This window comes from Olea europaea, chromosome 7 (genome assembly GCF_002742605.1).
Source record: "Olea europaea var. sylvestris chromosome 7, O_europaea_v1, whole genome shotgun sequence".
NCBI classification, from domain to species: domain Eukaryota; kingdom Viridiplantae; phylum Streptophyta; class Magnoliopsida; order Lamiales; family Oleaceae; genus Olea; species Olea europaea.
This window is the reverse complement of record NC_036243.1, coordinates 7,357,911-7,383,635: the sequence shown is the minus strand read 5'-3', so window position 1 is coordinate 7,383,635 and position 25,725 is coordinate 7,357,911. Positions and strand designations below refer to the sequence as shown.

General features: G+C 34.3%; 1 protein-coding gene and 1 pseudogene across 1 annotated transcript; one reads left to right on the top strand and one right to left on the bottom strand.

Moving 5' to 3' along the window:
- Positions 1-2,186: 2,186 nt before the first annotated feature.
- Positions 2,187-12,882, top strand: LOC111396844 (annotated as a pseudogene).
- A 1,070-nt stretch (positions 12,883-13,952) lies between these two features.
- On the bottom strand, positions 13,953-25,408 carry LOC111396842. The gene is made up of 10 exons (XM_023023383.1): positions 25,175-25,408; positions 24,914-25,018; positions 24,355-24,416; positions 24,119-24,254; positions 22,560-23,854; positions 18,249-19,792; positions 17,751-17,878; positions 16,874-17,652; positions 15,202-15,314; positions 13,953-14,572 (listed from the first exon to the last, which is right to left on the bottom strand). The coding sequence occupies exons 3-10, from the start codon at positions 24,412-24,414 to the stop codon at positions 14,227-14,229; spliced, it is 4,401 nt and encodes a 1,466-aa protein (XP_022879151.1). The 5' UTR covers positions 24,415-24,416; positions 24,914-25,018; positions 25,175-25,408; the 3' UTR covers positions 13,953-14,226.
- Positions 25,409-25,725: the final 317 nt, after the last annotated feature.

Sequence of the window (25,725 nt, the reverse complement as noted above, 5' to 3'; positions counted from 1 at the left end):
ATTTCTAATGTCCCTGTCACATTCCCTGCCCCTATTTATCTCCCCAAATTCAAATTCAGTTTTCAAATTGTCAGCCCTATATTGTTTACTTTCTTGGTTTCATAGCTTTCCAAAAAAAAAGACAAAAAATATTCAATAAAGTGACCGAAATTGTATAGTCTACACATCTTTTGAATATGTTTCAATCAATTTATTGCTAATGTTTATAAATTTTCAACGTAAAAAAATTACATCAACATTTATATTTTTCTGAATCTTCGTTTGTTGGATCCATGATTCGCTCGGGTTTGTTCTTCATTTCAGCATTCTACCATCAGTTAACACTTATGACCCATAACGGCGACGATGCCTTTACCAAAGGTGCATTTTTATATACGTATTTTGTTTATTTTCAATAATTGTTTGGTAATTAATAATTTAATGTTTATAAACTTTTTTTTAAATTTAATAATATATGTTGTCATTGCTCTAATTTCAAACTTGCACGCACAATTTGAAGTCACTGTGCGCCACACGAAACATGTACTTTTCTTGGATTTTTCGTTGAGTAATATTATTTAGTTCCACTAGAATTGCAACTTTCTACACTAACATAACATTAAATGATAAGTGAAATTAAATAGCTAATTTAATTTTACATTTCATTTAGCCTATTATTTAGTGCCGTCTATATTGTGATTACAATCATATTGGGGGCTACATGCCATCAATCTATTATTTTCTTTTCTTTTTTTGATTTTATGTTGTTACACTAACGGCTTACAATGCCAATTGTGAACCTTGACGCTCCAGTAAATAATGTTGTATTATTATTTTTTCTTTTATGAATTATATTAATGTATTACCATTTTTTTTTTAAATTTCAGCCAAACTCGAAATAAAATTGGCCAAAGCCCATAATCATTTAACATTACTAGGTCCCTCTGAATCTTGAAGAGTCCAAAATTGTGGTCAACAAAGCTGGAATAGTCAGTCAAGTCAATTATTTTGGGTGTTCTGCAAATTAAAATGTTTATCTTGGTCAGATTGAATTGATGTGAAGTAGCACAAACCTATCCCACTAGTTTAATATTATTAAAATCCCAATAATGGAAGGCAAATGAAAGAATAGGGACCACTTTTGCACAAGCCTATAAATTACAAGAAATGTCCACTTTCATCTGTTTTTTGTCATCGCCCCTTTTTGGATGCTGAATCATTTGGCCCACCATGGAAACTACGCCCATGGTTAGAATAAGTAATTATATTGTTTGTCTCTAACTAAAAATTTTCCAAATATATTTCACTTACTTTTGGTGTCGATAAGAATTTATTTAAGCGTCCGTTTAATTGTGAGAATAGAATTTGGATAGAAAAGAATGAATTTTAAAGAATTGAATTGTCTAGAATTTATTTTCCTGGTAATTGTTAATCAAGGGCTTGTTTGAGCCACGTTATTTTTAAAAAAATATATTTTTCAACAGTGATTTGATATCATTTCAATCACATATTTTTCAATAAAATAATATTACACGTAAATATAAAATTTTTACTTATTTTTTAACCACACATTTTCCATTAATTTGACATAAATAATGCATTTTTTCTTAGAATGTGGCTCAAACATGGGTTAAATGTGTTTGATTGGTATAATTTTTCCTCTAAAAAATGTTGAAATTTTCTATCTTTTGGTGTTCGTTTGACTTTGTTTTTCATTAAAATTGTTTATAAAAGAGATATAATTTGTTCCAATTGCCAAAAAAATAAAAAAAATAAATTGGAAAACCAATTCCCGCCAAAATCATAGGAAAACCAATTCCTTAAAAACCTGGAAAAAGGGGTCACGTGGAGGGTTGGATGGAAAATCAATTCCATGAAAATTTTTACCCATCAAACATACCATTTGGTTGAAAAATGGAGCCTATATCTAACGGGCCCTAAATTCTATAATGCTTGTTTCAAGTTTTTGTACTTATCCAAGTTTATGCTTCTTTAGGATCGAACTTAGTAATTATATTGCTTGTATGTAGCGTGCATTTAAAAAGTTTATATGATAGATTGGTGGTGTTAATTTTTTTTTTTTTAAAAGTACTTTTTAATTAAAATTTTAATTTACTTAAGCTTTGACAAGCCAAAGAAGCTAAGGCCAGAAAATCCAATCAAAACATGGTCAATCGTAACGGAACAAAATTTTGTTTATGGCCTGTGCGCAGCAGGATCCTCTCCCGTTAATCTAACTGCAATGACCTGCAGTTACGAATTACAACGAACAATCGTGCGTCCGAAAGTCGCTATTAATACTTGTCTCTCAATTGCCAACTGGAGAAAATTGTAGTGAATCGCACAGGACGGTAGGTGGCACTCCAGCATCATAAACTTAAGCTCTACTCGCAAGTAAACATCAGATTCCGGCGAAACACGCGCGCGCGCGCATAGCTAAGAGGGATGGAGAGTAGTGAACAGAACGGCAAGTCAACGTCGGAGTATGAGTTGCAGGTGGATCGTCCGGTTCGGATATATGCCGATGGAATTTACGATCTCTTCCACTTTGGCCATGCTCGTTCCCTCGAACAAGCCAAAAAACTGTATATTGACTCTCCCTATATACACATGCACACGCGCAAATACATGTATGTATAGATGTTGTTTTTTAACGAAAGCGCACCTATGTACTCCCATTTTATTTAGAAATCCAAGTCTCATAATAATTAATCTTTGGGTTTTGTGGAGCTTTCTGTGAATTTATGTTTTCGTTACTAAGATTTTGTTAAATAATAGAGTTATGTGAAAAATCTGCTGCTGCTAGTTGAAATTTTTCCCCGCGTGCAAAGTTTGGAAGATTTTAAATGGGTTTTAATGGATAATATGTTGGAAATTTATTTGTTTGTTGTTCAAAATCAAGGAAAAAAAAGAGTGAATGAAATGGCTTAACCATGCGACCGCGTGTCCATATGCGGTCGCATGAGGCCCTCCCGAGAATTGGAAGGCTGGCGAAGCTATAACCATGCAATCGCATGACTATAGCCCATGCAGTCACATGGTTATCAAAAACTAACCGTTAGGTTAGTTTTTTGAACGTTTTTATTTGAAATTGGTGGCTTTTCATCCTTATTTTGCACCATTTCGTGAAAAACTTGCCAAGGCCTTTAAATAGGTGATCCAAGTGCAAGAAAAATATATTGAATTTCATTGAAATTTATTTCCAAATTATTCTTCCAAATATTGAGGAAATTATCACATAATCATCCTAATTTTTCACTTGTTCATTGTGAAGATATATCTTTGCTTTTTGGTATTCTTCTTATCAAGGCTTGTTTAATCCTACAAACTATTTTTCGAAAATCCTTAAAAAGCATTAGAAATTAGGCAAATAACGTTTGAGGACAACGAGATTAATTTCGTGTTCAAACCTTCATTGATATACTTTTATATTCTTCTTCTTCATTGCTATTATTTTTTCAACATTCTCAAACGTTATTTGTTACTATTACTGTGATGGAGACGGAATCTACACTTGCTACTATCAAAATGATGAATCAAGACTTGTTGCGCTCGGATAGATTCGATGGTGCAAATTTCACAAGATGGCAAGACAAACTTAAATTTTTATTAACGGCCTTGAAAATCTTCTATATGCTTGATCCAAAATTAGAGCTCATTCCCGATGCAACTAACAAGAATATCAAAGAAATCCGCGTAGAAAGGAAGAAACGGGAAGAGGACGAATTGATATGTCGTGGCCATATCCTAAATGCATTATCCGATCGCCTCTACGATCTCTACACCAACACTACATCGGAAAAAGAAATCTGGTACGTTCTAGAGAGCAAATACAAAACCGAGGAGGAAAGTACCAAAAAGTTCTTAATATCTAAGTATTTTGATTTCAAATTTTTAGATAATATACCGTTATTGCCTCAAGTACATGAGTTACAAATAATTGTAAACAAACTAAAAGTGATGAAAATCGAACTTCCGAAACTTTTCAAGTGGGAGCAATTATTGCAAAACTTCCCGGTTCTTGGAAAGGATATAGGAAGGAGATTTTTCACAATTCTGAAGACTTTTCTTTGGAAGATATACAAAAACATCTTCGTATTGAGGAAGAATCAAGAGCAAGAGATAAGATTGAAAATTCTTATGATGGCTCTTCAAAGGCCAACGCCGTGGACAACTCCAACAAATTTAAAAAGAAAGGAAAATTTCTTGGTCCTAGAAAGGATCAAGGAAAGTTCAAAAACAAAGTTAAAAGACCTTGCTATGTTTGTGGAAAATCGGGACATTATGCTAAGGAATAGGAAACAACAAAAGAATGAAGGACAAGTGAACTTCGTTGATGAGATTATCGTCACGGTGAGCGAAACTAATGCAATCCAAGGCAAAGTTTCGGGCTGGTGGTACGATACATGCGCTACAATCCATGTATGTTATGATAAGTCTCTCTTCAAAACTTATCATGACATTGAAGACAATCAAGAGATACAAATAGGAAATGAAGGAAGATCAAAAGTGATTGGTAAAGGAAATGTGGACCTCATTTTCTCTTCGGGAAAGAAAATCACTTTGACAAATGTCTTGCATGTACCGAAAATAAATAGAAACTTAGCAAGTGGTGTACTTTTGAAAAAATCTGGAGTTAAATCTATTTTTGAATTTGGAAAGCTTGTATTAACTCATAATGGGCACTTCGTTGGAAAGGGCTATTCCACCGAAGGAATGATCAAACTATATACTATTGAGGATAACTCGAATAAAATCAAATCTTTTGCGTATGTTACTACTTCATTTAATTTATGACATGGTAGATTAGAATATATAGGAGTTAATACTATGAAAAGAATGATTAAATGTGGATTAATACAATGTGATATTGACAACTTGGAAAAATGTGAAACGTGTGTTAAATAAAAAATGATTAAGAAGCCATTTCATAGCGTAGTAAGAACAACAAGATTACTTGAACTTGTTCATTTCGCCATATGTGAATTGAATGGAATGTTAACTAGAGACGGTAATAGATAGTTTATTACTTTTATTGATGATTGTTCTAAATATACCTATGTGTACTTATTAAAACATAAGGATGAAGCCTTTAGTGTCTTTAAGACTTATAAGATTGAAGTTGAAAATCAATTAGGAAGAAAATTAAAGACTTTAAGAAGTGATAAAGGTGGGGAATATTTTTCAAATGAATTTAACATGTTTTGTGAACAAAATGGAATAATACATCAAGCTTCTGCACCTAGAACACCGGAACAAAATGGATTAACAGAAAGAAAGAATAGAACTCTTTTGGAAATGATAAATGCAATGTTGTTAAATTCTGAATTACCCTTTAACCAATGGGGTGAAGCCTTACTTAGTGCTTGCCATATAACAAATAGGATTCCTATGAAAAAGAATAAAATTTCTCCATATGAAATTTGGAAAAATAGAAAACCAAATATTAGTTATTTTAAAGTGTGGGGGTGCTTGCATATTGTAAAAATATGGATTCTAAGAGAACCAAGTTAACCAAGTTAGGTCTTAAAGGTATCAAATGTGCTTTTGTGGATATGCTCTCAATAGCAAAGCCTATAGATTATTAAATCTAGAAACGGATGTCATAATAGAATCAAGAGATGTGGAATTCTTTGAGAATGTAATGGTAGCTAAGAAATCTGAAAATAATAATAAGGATAATTCAATTTTTAGAAGCTTACCAGAAGAGACATCCATAAAAGATGTTGAAATTGAACCTCCAAGAAGTAAAAGAACTAGAAAAGAGCAGAACTTAGGATCAGATAAAATAGATCCCCAACTTATTTTTTTTACTTAGTAGAAGGAGATAGAAAGGATGTTGTAAGAACAATTCCATTTGTTCTTCAAGTGGAAAGTGATCTTAAGACTTATAAGAAAGCGGTGCAATCCAGAGATTGCATGTTCTGGAAAGAAGCTATAAACAACGAAATAGATTCTATTATTTCGAATAACACTTGGGAAATAGTTGATTTGCCAGCAGGATCTAAGGCTATTGGTTGCAAATGGGTGTTTAGGAAGAAATACAATTCCGATGGATCTCTTAATACCTACAAGGCTAGATTAGTGGCTAAAGGGTATCGTCAAAGAGAAGGAATTTATTACTTTAACACATATGCACCCGTAGCTAGGATAACCTCGATCAAGATCTTATTTGCGTTAGCATCCGTTTATAATCTACATGTTCATCAAATGAACGTCAAGACGGCGTTCCTAAATGGAGATCTCGAAGAAGAGGTCTATATGGAACAACCAGAAGGGTTCGTTCTACTGGAAAATGAACATAAAGTGTGCAAATTAATTAAATTCTTATATGGACTAAAGCAAGCTCCCAAAAAGTGGCATGAGAAATTTGACTCTAAAATAATGTCAAATGGATTTAATCACAATTCGGTAGATAAATGCCTCTACACGAAAGTGAATGATAATGTATTTACGTTAGTATGTCTATATGTTGATGATATGCCTAATCATTAGCAATAATATAGACGGGATCAAAGAAATAAAATTGTTTCTATCCTCTACTTTCAAAATGAAGGATTTTGGAGAAGTTGATACTATCCTTGATATCAAAGTTAAAAAGGATAGTGGGGGTTTTACATTAAGCCAATCACGCTATGTTGAGAGTGTGATAAACAAATTCAAACATTTGAATATTAAGGAGGCTAACACTCCTATAGATCCAAATATTAAATTGATAAAAAATGAAGGTAGAGCAATTGCACAAATAGAATACACAAGTGCAATTGGAAGTCTTATGTACGCATCACAATGTACAAGACCTGATGTAGCATTTGCTGTAAGTAAACTAAGTAGGTTTACTAGCAATCCAAGTTCAGAACATTGGAAAGCCATCAATAGGGTTCTTGGTTACCTAAAAAAAAAAAAAAATCTTGGGCTACAATGTACAAAATTCCCTAAAATCTTGGAAGGATATACCGACGCAAGTTGGATATCAAGTGCGGGAGAAAATAAATCTACTTCAGGTTGGATATTCACTCTTGGAGGTGGTGCGGTTTCTTGGAAGTCTAAAAAACAAACTTGTATTACTTATTCAACTATGAAATTGGAGTTTGTAGCATTGGCCGAAATCGGGAAAGAAGTTGAGTGGTTAAGAGATTTATTATATGAAATACCTTTAGATACAAATGATATTTCTTCCATACCTATCTTGTGTGATAGTCAAGTCACTCTAGTTCGAGCATATAACGAAGTATACAATGGAAAGTCTAGACACATGAGTCTAAGACACGAGTATGTAAGAGAAAAATTAATCAAGCATGGAGTAATTTCTCTTACATTTGTTAAGTCTAGTGAAAACATAGCCGATTCATTTACAAAACCTCTAACAAAAGAGTTAGTGAGAATCAACATCAAGTAAAATGGGATTAAAACTCCTTAAATAGATCCATCAATAACTGCAACCTGACCAAAATATACTAAACTAGTATATAGAGGTTCAAGAGGTAATAACAAGTTATTCGATAAGTGGATGGATTCAACGCTATTAAATATATCAAATATTATCTTTGAAAAATAGTGTTGGTTGTTACTGTTAGAGGGATGAGTTAAAATAAACTCTTAATAAAGTTCAGTACGGAGTACAAGTATCTGTAAAAGTAACAAAAATATTGGAAGAAATTCATTTATGTGAACTTCGAGGTGGTGCCGCCTCATTAGAAAGTTGGAGTTTTCTCTCTTTAAAAGTTCGGTGAAATAGGATTAGTGTAAGGTCATATTAGCACTAAGCGAGTTAGAGGAACTTGTGAAAAGCTTAACACTTGTGTGTATGATTTCATCGGTATTGTTACAAAGAATAATTGGTTCAAGGCACACTAGCCACCTAGAATTCTGATAATACTTTATGAGATTTACACTATGAATAGATTCAAATAAAAAAAATCCAATTCTTATGCATAAGTATTGATATTTGATTATGTGATTAAAGCAGATTTTAAACAAGTGAGGGATTGTTGGAAATTTATTTGTTTGTTGTTCAAAATCAAGAAAAAAAAAGAATTAACCATGCGACCGCATGGATTAAGCCCATGCGGTCGCATGAGGCCCTCCTGAGAATGGGAGGGCTGACGAAGCTATAACCATCGTGCGGTCGCATGGTTATCAAAAGCTAACCGTTAGGTTACTTTTTTGACCGCTTTTAGTTGAAATTGGTGGTTTTTCATTGTTGCTTTGCACCATTTCGTGAAAAAATTGTCAAGACCTATAAATAGGTGATCCAAGTGCAAGAAAGCTACATTGAATTCCATTGAAATTTATCCCCAAATTATTCTTCCAAATATTGAGGAAATTATCACATAATCATCCCAATTTTTCACTTGTTCATTGTGAAGATACACCTTTGTTTTTTGGTGTTCTTCTTATCAAGGCTTGTTTAATTCTACAAATTATTTACGGGAAATCCTTAAAAAGCATTGGAAAAGAGGCAAATAGCGTTTGAGGACAGCGAGATTAATTTCGTGTTCAAGCCTTCATTGACATACTTTTATATTCTTCTTCTCCATTGCTATTAGTTTTTCAACATTATAATGGGAGTAAAAGTAATGTTTTGGTATGACAATGTTGGATAAATGACTTGTAGTATGATCCCATTATAAAAGGGCTCAATCCGTTTTATGATTATATTTTTTTATATTTTTTCAATGAGGGATTTCCCTTAACAAAAACTGTTAGGAAGTTCAATACTGAATTTCAATAAATGGCAGGAAATTGGTAACTTACTAATCCCTTTTTTTAAATGTTTTTTGCCAAATTAGTGGCTGTTTAGTATGATGGAGTTCTCTTTGGAATATTACGCATTTGCACTAGAAGTTATGGAACCTCTGTGGTCTTTAGTTTCATGCTTCTGAATATCTGAGTGAAACTTGTACATTTTGTGATGCAAGACGATCGTCACTTTTGCTTGTAGGTTCCCCAACACTTATCTTCTTGTGGGATGCTGCAATGATGAAGTCACCCACAAATACAAGGGCAAAACTGTTATGACTGACAAGGAGCGCTATGAATCCCTCCGTCATTGCAGGTTGGCATAATGAATATGTTAGGATCTGAAATTAGCTTTTCTGCATTGAGTTCGTGTTGAGAAAATCGTATCTGGAGTTTATTTCTGCTCTTGGAATACTCTAATTCAGAAAGTAATTTGTATGTGTAAACAAAGTACTGATTGATGGGCAATGCCGTGCATAAATAACATTTGTTGTGGCAGTCAATCAACTGGAAAAACACCTCCCCAAAAGAAAAGAAAAGGAAAAACAATCAAAAATCCATTTTCCCGCGTGAGGCATACATAGTTTAAATTGGTTTAAATACTGGGAAAATGTATTTGTATCCTGCTTCACATAAAGCAGGATACAGAAATGCTTTCAAGCAGGCACTTAGCATCTTCCTATACTTAGCCTCGGGACCAAGTAAACAAAGATCATTGGAGTCTTACCAAATATATAATTTTTTACTAAGCATTGGGATTCTTTTTTATTTTTATTGAAGGTGGGTTGATGAAGTTATTCCAGATGCACCGTGGGTGATTACCCAGGACTTCATTGACAAGCATCAGATTGACTATGTGGCACACGATTCTCTTCCGTAAGGATACTGAGCTCCAAATTTTCTTTATATGCTCACCCTTCAACCTACATGTGAGTTTTATTAGTTAAAATTGATTTATTTTCTTTAGGAACCATGCTTTTGTGGTCCTTTTTTTTTGGCAAGACTTTTGATTTCAACAAAATCATTCTTTATATTAATGATTGTTTAGCAAGAAATTTGAGGAGAAGTCTTAGCTAGAAAGTTTTTCACTGAGCTGTGGGAATAAAAGGCCCTTTCCTCCTTGCATAATGTACATGGATCTTCAGTATTTTATGGTATTTCCATGTGAACATCATATTGTTATTGTTACTGTTACTGTTCAATTTAGGCTATGTTAATGCTTCCCCTTTCTCTACATGTCAGTTATGCTGATGCAAGTGGGGCCGGCAAAGATGTTTATGAATATGTGAGTTCAGATTGTAGTGTAGCTATGTCTGAGATTATCTTCCTTCAATTCTAGTCTGGTATTCTTCTCAATTGTTTTTGTTTCTATATCCAACCAACATTTATGCAACTTAAAAAAAATCTTTGGCCTATCCTGTTTGATTTCAAGATGTTTTGGTTTCTTTTGCCAACTAGGGAATGTGTTTTCAGTTAAATGCCAAAATTCAAGATGAGATATCTCCCAACTCCTTTCTTTGGATCATAATGGTTTTGTACTTCTTCAAATTCCATTTCTTTTCATCCTCCATTTTCAGTGTATTATTAGAGCTAAATAATGATTACGAACTTATGCTCCTTAGATTACAATTCTCTACCATCACTCCTAACCATTTGATGTAAGCATGCTAATCATGTGTACTCATTTTCTAGGTCAAGTCCATTGGAAAATTCAAAGAGACAAAGCGGACCGAAGGGATCTCTACGTCAGATATAATAATGAGGATCGTGAAAGATTATAATGAGTATGTGATGCGCAACTTGGACCGAGGTTACACTAGAAAGGATCTTGGCCTTAGCTATGTGAAGGTAAGGCCAAATTTCATTTTTTGTCAAATTTCTATACCATAATTGTTTTGAAAAATATTGACATGCCATTTACTTGTATTAGGAAAAAAGGTTGAGAGCTAACAGGGGGCTGAAAAAGTTGCATGAGAAAGTAAAGAAACAACAAGAGAAAGTGGGGGAAAAGGTATGTGTGTTTTTATGAGGTAATAATAAAACTTGGTGTTATATCGCAATATGAAGTAGATAAGCATGATCTTTTTGACAGTTGTCGAATTTAAGGGATGACTTCATTCTGTCTTAAAAGGAAAGAGCAGTGTTCTTCCTATCTGTGTGATTGTTGGGAAGTGGATTACTTTCATTGGTAGTAATTTAGTTAAATTTGTAGGGTCTTAGACAGGAAAAATATGAAACTATCAAATGCTACTTTTTGTGGTGAAGAATGTCAAATGAGGAATAAAGAGATCGGGAAGTAGGCAGACTATCTTTTCAATGAGGTGGTCCAGTTCCTAGAGCGAAGAGGTTTTATTCCTTTTCCTAATGTAGGTCTCATTAAACCCATAACCCCACTGCTCTTACTTCTCTTCATCTAACTCAAACGAGAGAAAGAAGCTCCATAGAGTTCCCTTGTGATGAGTTGAAATGCTGCCACCCTCGGGAGAGATGACCATCTACTATCGTTAATGGTCTTTAGATGTTTATGTAGGAAAAGAAAAGAGCTCATTACTCTCAAGCTCAATAATTCAACAAAGAAAGACAGAACAAGAGGGACGTAAGTGCATGTTTGGGAAGTGATTATGTCCATGTTTGGCTCATGTTTAAAAACACTCGGCGCTTTTTGTCTACATATTTTGAGAATCCCAAATGTATTAACAACTTATCCATCAATCATTTCTATGTATTTATAATCGCTTATTACACTTCCCAAACATGCTTTGAATTAAAATTTAAGTGATTATAAGCTGTGGATCCTACGGAATAAGTGGGTGGTGGAGGTGAGTTTTATGAAATGTTTGGATAAAAAGTATGACTAGAAGTGATTTTATCAAGCAATTGGTCCTATTGCAATCCAATGCACTGTGAAATCCCTTTGAATTTTTTAAGCTGATTAACACTTCACTTAATTACTCCAAAGAAACCTCAATAGAATGAAATGGCATATTGCAGCCTACTTTTGTCCTACAGTATTTAGTAACTTAGTTTTTCACTTTACACTTGAGAAAAGAAAATATACAAGGTTGTAAAAATAATTCGACTAAAACAACTCTCACTGGCCGCTGCTTAATTAAGTGAAAAGAGAACATATTAGTGCTTATATGGTGCCGATCATCGTAATAATTATATGCTATTGATGTATTTTAAACTTTTGATTAAAGTAATAGAGTAAAACGGGAGCATGGCAAATTGCAAACAAGATATATTTTAGCATTGTTCAAGAATTAAAGAGGAACAAAAGATCCTTCATTCAAATTTTAGCGCTTCTTAGGAAATATTTTTGAAAAATTAAGACTTCGTTCTTTTGGAAAGTCTTGAAAGGATTTGGAATGTGGTTCAGGTTGCAAAAGAAGGATTTTACAGGTAATTTTTCGTCCAAATTATAGCAGGTTGCACGCATGAGGCTAAACTTTTAACTGTTGCGTAATCTGTCATACCAATTTGTGAGTGAAATATAAACGGAATATACTCAGAACTACAAGTGATGATTTTTTCTTGGTTATTATCCTGCAGATACAAACAGTAGCAAAATCTGCAAGTATGCAGCGCAACATTTTGGTGGAAAATGCTGATCGGTTGGTTGCTGGTTTTCTTGAGATGTTTGAAGAGGGCTGCCATAAGATGGTTCTCTCTCCCTTCGACTACCCTCCTCTCTCAATCCAATAATAAAAGAGAGAATTATTAGAGAGGCATAGAGGTTGCATATATAATTCAGTTTTAATTTATTTATTTTTTATTTTTTTTCAGGGGACTGCCATCAGAGATCGGATTCAAGAACAAATAAGAACTAAGAATATAAGAGGACTCTTGCGTGATAGAGAAGAGGACGATGATGTGACTATTATTACATTGACAGCAGCAAAGAAGAGTAAAATACTACAATGAGGATGAAGAATTACGCTCACCTTCATATTACATGTGAATTTGTCTTCTAGAAAGTGGGCATGAACGTAGTTTTCCAAGCATAAACTCAAATCAGAGTTTGAACTTGGATGTATATTAATATTTAATGATAGCTTTGTTTGTTTTGTACTCGGAAGGTTTTGCAAAAAGCAAAATGGATTTGCGAAGCAAATATTGATGGAGAAAATTCCATTTTTATTTTTGTGGTAGAGTTTGATAGTCATTGTATAATTCTTGCATTACATGGTATTGGTGAAGTTTTATTTTTATTATTTTTTTTAACTTTGTTTCTTTGGGAAAATACTGCAGTAGGGTACACGACACATCGCTAAACCAAGTTCAGCTTCTGAAAAAGCCAGCAACAACTGAAAATAGTTTGCAATGAAACCAGAGGTAAAGATGCAGCACTGTAAAACTGCAACAGGTACGTTTTTGCTGGCAACATTTTTAATATCAGTGCCACAGCAGCTTCCATACAAAATACTAGCTTATAGCAGAAATATTAATCGTTGTCTTGTGAATATAACTGGTCTGATTTTCCAAATAGAAACGCTTACCTAAAAAAGAAGTGCACCATTACAACGATTCCCTAAGTAAGGGAATGTGTGCTTTTATATGGAATTTATTAAGAAAAAAAAAATCAAGTAGTTTAAAAGCCTGGAATGGGCAGGATTCAATCAGGCACCGTTTGTTTTGAAACACATTGGAGGGAAGTGTTCAAATGAACAATCAAGAAAAAGCAATGTTCTAAAATGCACCTAAGCGTGAAGAGGGCACAAAAACATTCCGTCTTGCAGCGCCTAAATGTGCTCTTTACACTTTTTTATCCTTTAATTATTAAATAATTTTTAGGTTAATTTACAATTTTAAAATAATATTAAAATAAGAAGCTTTTTTACTCTAAATCTATCATATAGGCCGAAGCTTGGCCTTCCACTTGGTCACACTTTCTACGTCTTAGAATATTTTAAAAAAATAATAAAATAATAAAATAATAGAGATAAATTGCATTGATTAAGCTACCACAAGTTAAAATTGTGCCAAAGTTGGTTTCTCGTTGGTCACCATGTAATCCAGTTTCGTTTTTGAAAGAGAACTTTATCAATTGCACATATTTCGAACATACATTCGAAATCTAGAAAATGGGAACTCAGCTATTGCTCAGATTTTGGACACTAATAGCTTGGTGCAGCTTAAAAAAACATTATAGAATGCATTCCCAGCATAGGTTCAGGTGAATAAATTGCCTTGTATCACTCGATAAAACATCAAGAAAGTGTCACGAGATGTAGTAGAGAAGTAATGATAGAAAGAAAAGGACGAGACAGCATCAAGCAAAAATTCAAACCATTTTCAGGTATTCATTAACTGCTGAGTGAAAACATATATGTATATCCCAAAACCAGATTCGGACAATCAGTGACAGTGTCCACAAAAAGACCTGGCACCGGCTTCTTTGTACTGCTCGGTGAAAACAGCATTCTTCTGAAGAATGGTACATCAACAAAATTTTCTACTAATCTTGAGTAACAGAAAGACACTACAGAAAGTCAAAGCATTGGATTACAAAATTGAATCACAACATACTTTCCTTGAGGGAGGCCCAGTCTTGCAATTGGTCATAGTAGCAGCTTGAAGCCTGAAGGACGACTGTTGCTTACTACTCAGAGAGAAAAACCACTTCCTAACACAATTGGCAGCGTTGGATTGACTTGTAACTGCCGTAGTTTCATCTTTATTTTCCACAAGGTCTTCAAACTTGATAGGAATAACACCAAATAAAGCATTTACTGTTGCAAATTGAACGGAAATGCTCAATTTACCTGAAGCACTGAACAAAAACGAAGACAGCCAGCTTCTCAATTTCTCAACTCCAGTGTCATCGTATCCACGAGTATTGACTCCAAGCCTGCATGGTAGTAATCAAGTAAATAAATATTTCAATAAGATGCATAACATGAAATGATAACTTTCATAGAGGACAATGAAAAGAAGCATGGTTGACTAACAATGGACAGGACGACATTCTCAATACTACCACAACGTTCATTAAGAAATTGCTTTGCTGCTAACAAATTAAAATGTCTTTCTTAAGCGCTGTCGAAAAGGGGGAAAAGAAAAAGAGAAAAAAAGGTCTTCTTAAGCACCTTCAACCATGCCTACATGGTAATCCACAACTCGTATTGAGGATATTTCGTTCAAGTGAATTTAAGGGAAGTAGCTTACACTAGGGCTCGGTTACGTTTGAGGATTTCAATAATGTAAGAGGGAATATATAATAATCAGGTAAAAGAGGAGGGATTTGGATAGAGTGACAGGGGAGAGCAGGATAGTGGTTACTGGTTAGTGGTATGGAAGGATGTAGGTGCCAGATATTATAACAGATGACAATTTGCATTGTACACTATATGATGCACAAATTTTAGAATCTGAATTTATGGTTCACTGACCAAGATATGGAAATAATCATGCTACGATGCATGCATTAGCACATAATCAATCATATCAGCATATTAAAATTCGCATGTAACAGAATACCTCCCAAGCTGACCAAGAAGTGTGATGATAGCAATAGAAAACCATCCCAGGACATGTGCTTCTAACAATACCAATAGTTGACAGATAATGTTGTCAAACGTCCAATCCCAGCCCTGCATATCAAGAGAGAAAATAGGCACATAGTGAGACGCGTATCATTTCAAAGGTATGCATAATTAAGAAAGGAAAGTAAAAATGATAATCCTAAGAACAAAAAAAAAAAAAAAAAAAAAAAAAAGGGGCCTCCATATCCACGGAGAATAGGCTTACATTTTAGACATGCATCATTTTCAACGGTATGCATGACTAAGAAAGTTCAGTACTCATTACAATCTTGTCCCTGTTTGTCTACCACTATTCAATAAAAATGAGTGTTGGAATAGTGGATTTCTGGAAAATGTGTGGTCAGAGTAAGAAAAAGTTTTTAGATATATGTGCAAAATATTTTATTGTGAGAATGTGTTGTTGAAAATGAGTTTGAGACAAAAAGAGTTGAAATAATGGTAGACAAACAAGGGCTTAAGAACCAAAGAATTGTGATGAAAAATATTAGCTTTTTGCTCTATACGGAATTATGGATGCTTAATCCCACGGTCCCACCAGCTACCCCTTTCAACTAAAAAGGAAAAAAGGAACGAAAGAGCAGGGGATCCACCATAGAAAGAAAGGAGGAAAAGGAAATAGAAGTACAATTAAATTCAAAGAATTATATAAGCCTACCAAGCAACATTTCCCTAAATCATAAACACCCATATGGTAAAAGAGAAAAATAATAGGACTGATATTTTTCACGGCAGGTTAGCAAATCACAAATTTTGTACAAAGTCATCAGCAAATCAAGTAACATACAATCCCTAAATCCACGTGAACCTTCACACAAACACGTGCAAGCGCGCACACAAAAAAGAAAGAGAAGAGAAGAAAAGAATACAAGGCAACCACACCTTACAACAAAACGTCCTTCACAAGAAAAATCTTTTAATTCTAAATTTCATGCATGAAGTTTCAAAATGTGTTCCAAAGAACATAAATAAGACATCAGAATGATTACTGTGCACCGCCACATTTTCATTCAATTCAGTGTTATTGTCACCACAATTCCATCATCAGTTCAAGAAAGGGAGAAAGAATGAAGATCAACTTCTCTATAGCAAGCCATAAATTTATGCATAAGATTCCCCTGGCAACTGAAACTAGGCAAAGGCAGCTTGGAAATCAACACTTGAATACATCAAAACCTAACAGAAATCTTGCAAGCCCTTTTATGAGCACTAGCACATTATTTTATCTCGTCAATTGATCCTTTCAAAATCGTTTATTTCTCTTGACACCGACAGTACAGTCTTGCAAAAATGAACCTAATTCCTAATCCTGAATCGTATATTCCTTTGTGAATGTACACCACTCCTGATAAACGATGAGAAGACTAAAATTTGAAGAAGATACAACTGAAAGTTCAATTTTCACACACCAGAAAAATGCAAGACCTAAAATCAAGTTCAAGAATGGCAGGAAAATCTGAGATACAGTACATTGCATGAAGTAAAATCCTTATGAGAAACAACAGTGATAAAATTTGATCATAGCCCACATAAATTTCAGATGACGCCTAAATACCTTAAAAACTTTGAGAAAATAAAAAACATTTCCAGAAGGGAGGGAGGATTCTTACCATGGAAAAAGCCACGAGCTCAAATAACGAAAGAATGTCAATGAAGTTGTGTAAAAATTCATCAGAAATTGAACTTGGGATAACAATCTCTCCATGGAGTGAAACTTCGTCAGCTTTCTCCTTGCAGGGCAATGATTCAGGAACTAACAAATTCACTAATTCAAACAAATCCTCTGGCCAAACACAAGCTCCAGCATACTTCTGTAGCTTGTCCAACAGCAGCGATGCAACATCATCCATAGAAACAGAACCCTCAGAAAATGGGCACTTGCTGCATGACCAGATTTTAGATGGAGTGCCAACTAGGGATTGAGAAAATGTGGAAACAGTTGAATGATTCTGCTTCTCAAGAAACATAACCAAAGATTTTACAACTGTCATCGCAACACTGTACTGATCTATGTTAAAATATTTGGACCCGCATAGATGGGCAAAAACATGAAGAATAGTCAGCAACACTGAGGAGTCAAATTTCTCCATCATTAAAATATTGCATGAAGTCTCACAAACAAAACCGAAGTGGCCAACTGCCTTACATAATGATGCTAATAAAATAGCACCAGCAACCAATAAATGAGATGAAGCAGCTTTAACTGACATTTTGATGTTATCATTTATGACAGGGTTCATTTCTGGAACACATTCAAGCATTGACTCAGATGATAAATCACCACAGACCAGAACTTTTCTCTGTAAAAGGAAATCCTCGATGAGATCAAGCAGTTCAAATAAGTTGCATGATTCCATAAATATCCTTCTCAAGTCCACATCTGACAGCACTGCATGGAAAACCATAAATCTAATTAGCATGAAATAGAAGAATGAAATACTGTCAGGAGTTCAAGAAATTTAAGAATGCTAAGACAAGATCATGCACCTGCAAGAAGGTGTCCAGAAAATGTATCCAAGGAAGCCACTGAATCATTGCTAACCAAGTTTATGGTTTTCATTTCACACTCCGAAATTCTATGCAATAACAATGAGAAGAAAACGGAGACCTTCTCCCTGGAAAGAGATAAGAAACGAAGAAAAATTAATTAACTTCTTATTTGTGGCCTTGTAACACATCAAACAATGTGCCAGTGAGGTTGACAAAAACATGAGAAGTGAAAACCAAGGAGAACTTTTAAGAGCATATCACTGAAGCATCATACACAAGATGAGGATGTTTTGCAGGATTTGTTAATACATTTATGGACTCAACGAACATGCATAATGAACAAAGAATTCATGAATATGAAACTTCTATGTAAAACAGTCATAAAAGGTGGGCCTCAATGATTTTGATCCACGGATCACAATTAACTCAACAAAGCAATTGGAAACATCAAAGAAATTAAAATATGTTGTCTACCAACTAAGACAAGTCACTTACTTAGAAGAAAGACTTTCAGCCTCCAAAAGAGCAAGCAAAATACTCAGAAGGAAAGCATCTGCTGAAAAGAAAAGCGAGTACTGCGACATATAACAATTGATAGTCTGTAATATCCTACAAATGCTGCCGTTGTCATTGTTATCTGAAAAAACAACACAATATTTTGGACCACTGTCACATGTGGACGCACCCATGTTTTCACTAAATACCATCAACTTCTTGTTTCCACAAGTAGATTTATCTGATATCCCCAACTTCCCACACAAAACATTGATCTGGTGACAAGCATTGCTCACATGAGCAACATCCAAGTCACCTTTTTCATTGCCAGTTAGACTTTTTGATGAATCAACATCATATTCATTTGATTGCAATTTGGAAATGCAAATGCCATAGTGTTTCAACTTATTTGAATCCATTCCCACATCAGGGGCATCAACACTACAACTTGGTGCCAGATTATCCTTTAGATTTGGTAATCCCTTGTACAAACTCTCTTCCACCAGCATCTTGGAATTATGTGCTTCAAGTGCCCCATTTTCCTGAAACTCAATATCGGGTAAAGTGGGGGATAGAGGTGTTGCAATAGCTGCACGGTAAGATTTTTCATCGATATCATTATCTAAGTCAAGCAACTTCATATGGTCATGATTTGCCAGTTCTTCAAAATCTAGTGGTATATATGAGAAATTATCCATTCCATCCTTACGATCAGCTTGAGCTAGATTACGGACCGGCGGTGAATCGGGCATACAGACATCAAACTCTCTAATTTCTAAATTATCGATCATGCTTTTTCCCTTACTAGCATCATGAACAGGATGGATAGCTATTGCTTCCTCACAAGAAGATTTTCTCTTCTTGTGACGTCTAACACGCTTTCCGCAAGAATTTCCTTGCAGGTTCTCCTCTATAGGATCATCCTTTTGATCAATGAGTATACCATGAAGTAAAGAGAGTTTCTCAGATACCTCCTCGTGCAACTTCTGACCCTTATAATACAAATTTTCAATGGACTCAACAGCTTCATCAATTCTTTTCCTCTTCTTACAATGTCCAGCTCCCCTTTCAGCATCATTGCCTTTAATAGGACTCCTAACACTGTCTTCTGCTATTGCTGCAAAGTTTGGATTGTACCTTTTTCTTGTCTCACCAGACAATCTGGATATAGTTGGTTCTAGGTTTGAATCATTTGATGTATACTCTGATAGTTTATTAGATGAGGTAAAAGTAATATCACCTCTGTCCTGTGAGCCCACGAATGGTCTATCAGAAAAAGATGCCAAACTGGAATTTAGGGCAGAATTCTGTAACATTTTTCTGTTGGAAACTCTACACAGAGGCTCCAATTTAGAATCTATACCTGATACATAAAGAGGACGCAAGGAAGTAGTGCGTTCTATGTTTTGCTTCAATGGGTCAGAACCCATCACCGGTGTGCTGGCCGTGGAGCTAGGCTTGGTAACAATCTCATTTTTTCCATCATATTGCATCTGATAGGGGTTCCACCCAATATGTTTTCTTGTGACACTCAAGTTGCCAATCTGTAAAACACAATCACCTCCTTCGTTACAAAACGATCTAATTCCCATTTAAAAACCAAAATATTTGTAATTGAAAATTATTAAAAAGTGTGAGAATAAACGCTAAGTACTTCAAATTAAAGTATGCATACAACCTCAAGACTCATGACATACAAGAAAAAAAGTTCAGGAGCTTTCACTTCACTTCATACCAAACATAGACAGAGGAAGTTCAAGTTGCACTGTCGATGTGTGATTTATTTCTACTCCAACCCACAATCTGACATATTCTTATTAAAATCAACTAGCAGGAGTTAAAGTAGCTAGAGCCACAAACACCATTGCTATAGTCAGAGGCGGAACTAGAATCTGAAGTTCGGGAAGGATGAAATTTAGAAAAAGTTACAAACTCCTATGCAAAATATACCTAAACTAGAATCTGAAGTTCAGGAAGGATGAAATTTAGAAAAAGTCACAAACTCCTATGCAAAATATACCTAATACCAGTAATTTTCAGAAGCTTGGATGCATATAGTTTGAAAAATGATAAAACTCTTTGAATCCTCTGAATTTGCAAGTGATTCCATGGCAACTGAGCTGATATCGAAAGTGTGGCCTTGGATCTAAAAAATGAATGATGCGTGATAATAAAGAACAGAGATGACAATTGACAACATTCTTGTTAGACATATATGTTTAAAATTCCTCAAATACACATAAAATACTTAAAAAATAAAACAATAAATTATGCAAAAACAGCCAAAAACCGACAATAACATGTTAATGACCATAGCTTACGAAGACGGTCAACTTAATACTGTCCTACACTGGATAACAATATTGAAGTGCAAAACAATCAAAGTGTCCGGTGTTGAAGTGAAATAACAATTATCCTCTTCTGATTTCATTTTGTTAATGTTTTCAACACAATTATAATGCAGCACTTTGTTTCTTGACAGCCAATCCATATGACGGATCAATTGTCATTGTAATGAAATCTAAGTGCAACAGATAATGTTAAGAAGATGCGATCCATAATCAATGCAAATAATGCTTCAAAATTTTACTTCCTCATGCATCACATTACCACCTGGCTAACAATTCTAACTAAATTACTATGAAATATCTTCATAATGTCTGCAAATGTACATTACCAAAGAGAAAATTCAGGGTGCAAAACAAAACAAAGATAATGAGATAAAAAAAAATTGGCATAAGCTAGATATGAATTTCTTCTAGTCAATCTGGGGGATTTTGAAAAAAATAAAAATAAATAAATAAATAAATAATAAAAAAATCACATAGAAGGGATTATTGTGCATCTGCTGAGAGTCTGTTCAATGAATTTTGTAACAGATGAATTGCAGATTTTTTAAAGAAAAAGCATTATTATGTTAATTTCTCTAAGGGCCCATTTGATTGCAAAGACGGAATTGAATTGAATTAAAAACGAATTCCAGGGTATTGAATTGTCTAGAAATTATTTTCTTGAAAATTGTAAATTATTATATTTGATTGGCATAATTTTCCATATAGAAAATGTTAAAATAAAAGTTTTTTTTTTGTTCGTTCAACTTTGTTTTACATGAAAATTATCAATTAAAGGGATAAAATTTACTAGTATTCGGGATGAAATTTATTTCCATTGCCAAAAAAAATAAACCGAGAAAATCATTTATCTTTTGGTGTTCGTTTAACTTTGTTTTACATGAAAATTGTCAATTAAAAAAAAAAAAAAAAAAAATTTTTTTTTTTTTTTTTTTTTTTTTTTTTTTTTTTTTTTTTTTTTTTTTTTTTTTTTTTTTTTTTTAAAAAAAAAAAAAAAAAAAAAAAAAAAAAAAAAAAAGCAAAAAAAATGAACAGTGGGTTGGAATACCAATTCCCACCATATTGGCTTTCAAGGAAAATCAAGAAAATCACAATTTCCAAGACAAACAAAGAATTCAAATTCCACGGAAAAAATGTCCTATCAAACACAAAAAAAGTTAGAAAATGGAATTCAAAGCCCATCAAACACGGTCTAATTTCTCTTCTTCATTATGCCCACGTTTGGCCCCATTATTTGATGTTATAATTTTTAAAATAGTGTTTTTTTTTTTTTTTGGAGAACGTGTAGTTGAAAAAGAAGTAAAAGTTTTTGGTTTATTGGTCATATTATTTTATTGAAGAATGTGTAGTCAAAAAGAAGAGAGAAAAATGTATTATAAATTTAATGGGGCTCAAACCTGGGCTATATTTTTTACATAATCAAGACAGAAAGCACTGAATTTAGTAATTAGCTTCACAAACAAATCCAATTTGGATAAACTGAAATTCATTATCTACTAATAATAAAAATTAAGCACTCTCAACTAAAATTGGTGTATTACACACATATAAAAATCCTACCATACCTTCACAAGAATAAATGCAAAAACCATCAATTCTAAAGCTTATCAGTAGATGAAAATCTTCTTCCAGCAATTCCTAAAGCTTATTAGATAAAAATCCCCTTTAAAGGTTTACATGCGCTCACGAACCGAAGCATCTAAAGAAAAATTTCATATAAACTAAAAAATGAATTTGTACATCAGGTGGAGCCAGAAAACTGAGATGAATTTCATTTTTGTGAATTTTACCCTGCAGTAGAAGGGCTATGAGAGGGACGGGTTTTAAGTGGGCAGCCCTCCTCGGGCTTCACCCTTGAATATACCAGCAATTAATAAATACAATTGACCTACTTATTAGAAGAAAGTACCCCAAATTCCAAAAGAAATGAGGATTATAATTAAGGTAAAAGGAAACTAACCTTTTCCACCTCATCTATACCTTCATCGCTGTGTAGGAAACTATCATTCAATGTATCCAAGCGCTGTTGGAATTGAAGAGACTCCTGCTTTAATTGAAATAATTCCTGGCGTAGCATATTACTGCGACCTATTTCAGCTCTTGCAGCTTTTTTGGCATGCTTTGTAAGCATCTTTTCAAACTTCAGCTGTTTCTTTAACAATTTTGTAGTAGCAGTTTCAGAAACCACTTTATTATATTCAGAAAGCAGAGAATTGGCATATTTTCTACAAGGAACTAGTTCCTGCAACTCCTTCTGTAATTGCTCCATCCTTTGTTTATTGTCTTCTAATTCTCGAGATAGTTGATTGGCTCTATGCTTTTCATGTATGGCCTCCTTTTTATGTGCTTCAGCAATTTTCCTCTGCTTTTCTGCTTTCGTCATCTCTGAATCTGCTCGCCTTTTTTCCCTGGTAATGATATGATCTCTCTCCACAAGTTTTTTCTCCAATTCTTCATACATTAAGCATCTTGACTTCATTGTTTCCGAACAATGCTCACCTTTTCCTTCTACATTTCTAGCCGTTATATGCCTCTCAGAGGGGTTAAAGGGAGCCGTACCCAATGTCCTGGAGGACATACGTTCATCTATGTCCTTCTCTAGTTTTTCAGCCTCTTTCCTTTCCTTTACCAATATTTGAGACAACTGCTGCACTCTACCCTTTTCATCCATGGCCTTCTTCAAATTCATTTCCGCAAGTTTCCTTAGCTCTTCAGCTTCAGCCATTGCCAAATCTGCACGTTTTCTTTCTTGAATTGTGCTTTGTCTCTCTGACTCAACTTTCTTATTTGCTTCTTCAGTTTTAGACATCTCCGAAGCCAACTTTGATTTTGCTTCATTCATTTCAGTTTTTAATTTCTCCCGCTGAAGTCTACTTTCCTCAGCTTTTTTCCTTTCAATATCAGCCAGCTTCTTTGCTTTAATAACCTTCGTTTTTTCCGCATTTAGTTTCTTCAAAGCTTCATCAGCTTTCTTCTTCCCCATCTCAGCATTCTTTTTCTCCAAATTAGCTCTTACTATCTCTTTGTCCAGAAGTTCCTTAAGTCGGTTTATCTCTGTCTCTGCAGCAGCAAGACTTTCTTGAAATTTCAATGCTGCCCCATCTGCCTCCTGAGTTGCTGCATTACCATTCTGCCGCAATGAGAGTAACTCAGCCTTCAGAGCATAGACCTCATTCTCCAGAGAAACACGCATTGTAGATTCTTTTTCTTTCTCATCTTTATCCTTGCTTGCCTGCAGTTTCAGACCCTCTAATGCTGGAGAAAAGAGAAGTGATATTACAACCAGAAAACATTGTTGCAGAGACGTTTCAAAAAATTACACTCATTTTTCCTATACCAAATTTAAGTTATTTTGTTCTTTACACAATCTCGATCAGACTGGCATCTTATATTTCTACTACCATTTTTTAACTCCTAGACAATTCAAAAATTTCAAGAACTGAATTATTATTCGTCATTGCACATTTAAAAATTAACAAGAAATGCAAATGATCAGCAAAGATAAACATTGATTTTTACCTTGTTTAAGAACTTTATTTTCTTTTTCAATCAAATCAAATTTCTCATTGACCATGGAGATGCCTTCTCGAAGAGCATTTCGACGCAGTTCAAGCTTTGAGTACTTCTCCTGCAGCTTTAAGTACTGCTTTTTCCACTGCAATCACACACAACACAATTATAAAAAGAATGCCAATAATTGCATTGCTTGGATATCTAGTAAACAAATGCAGAAGTGAGAAAAACAAAAAAGTTACCTCAGTGCAGCAGGGGTTGGTGGAAGGTTCATTTTTTACCATCACCACATTTTCCGCCATTTCTGCATGAACAAAATTTGAATCTCTAACGTTAGATTCTTATAATAGCTCAAAATTGAAATCAATATTCAAGTAAAGGGGTCGAATAGAAAACATGAGAGACACACAATGGAGTGTGACTAGATGCAGTGCTACATAAAGTCCATTTTAATGCATCTGTGGAGACTAAAGGGACTGAAAGTTGCCTTTACCCTGTCGTTAGTTTCTTACCCTGCTCTGATTTTCCGCCCTTCTGGTCATTTTTACTAGTGGTCGTTATTAATCTATTATATGACTAATTACTTAAAACATTCATATTTAAATTTCTACCAGAGTTAGTTTCTCGCCACAATGATTTTAAGCATTTATGCTCGGTGGAAATTATGAGCGGTAACTCTCTCAACCATTACCCGAGTCTAGTTCACTCCTATCAACCATCACTGAGCAACAATTTTATATGTCATCATCCCCTTATGATATCAAACAGTCAGAAGCCGGAATTAGAAGGTTAGGGGTTTACCTTTGAAAGTTAGAAACAACAGACCGCCGTGTGAACGGGGAATCAGGGACGTACTGGAGCTGGTTCCGGTGGCGCCGTGGGCCGTGGTGGTGAGGGAAATTTAAACTATAACAGGAGCAATTAGGACTCGAATTTCAGAAGATACGTAAACGGATACATACAGTATGTATCACAATGAAATGATTCCCAGAAAGTAATAACAAATTCAATTTGCCAAACAATGTGATTATGCGAAACAGCAGAGGGGTTCTTGAAACTTACAGAAAGTGAAGACTGGAGATATCCTAGCAATGGTGGAAAAGAAATAAAACCGAAGTAAAAAACTTCCGGTGGCGCCGATGAATCAAAGAGACCGGCAGGCTCACGGTGACTGGCAAGTTTGGATTTATTTCTCTCCAATCGCGAATGGGGATTGGGGATGAACTATGTTCGTTTGTCGCGAGAGATTACGAGGGATTGCAGCTATTTGGGCGTTTGTGTAGAATTAGGAAGTGGTGGGGACTTGTTTGCCCATTTGTGTAAAATAATTGAATTTGGGCTTTTATTTATTAAAAAAAAAATGAAAAAGAAGAAGAAGAAATGAAAAAAATTCATAGCTAAGAATTTAACTACAAACCTCTTCAAAATTAAGCCTCCGTTTGGTTCTAATTTTTTACCCAAAAAATTAATTTTTTAATCGTTATTTCTCTATGTTAACTGTCATTTTTTACTTTTTCACTCATATATAAGATCTACTTTTCTCTTTAACGCTCAAAAAATTGATTTAAAATCGCTACCGAACAAACCCTAAGAAATAAAGTTTAAAACTTCAA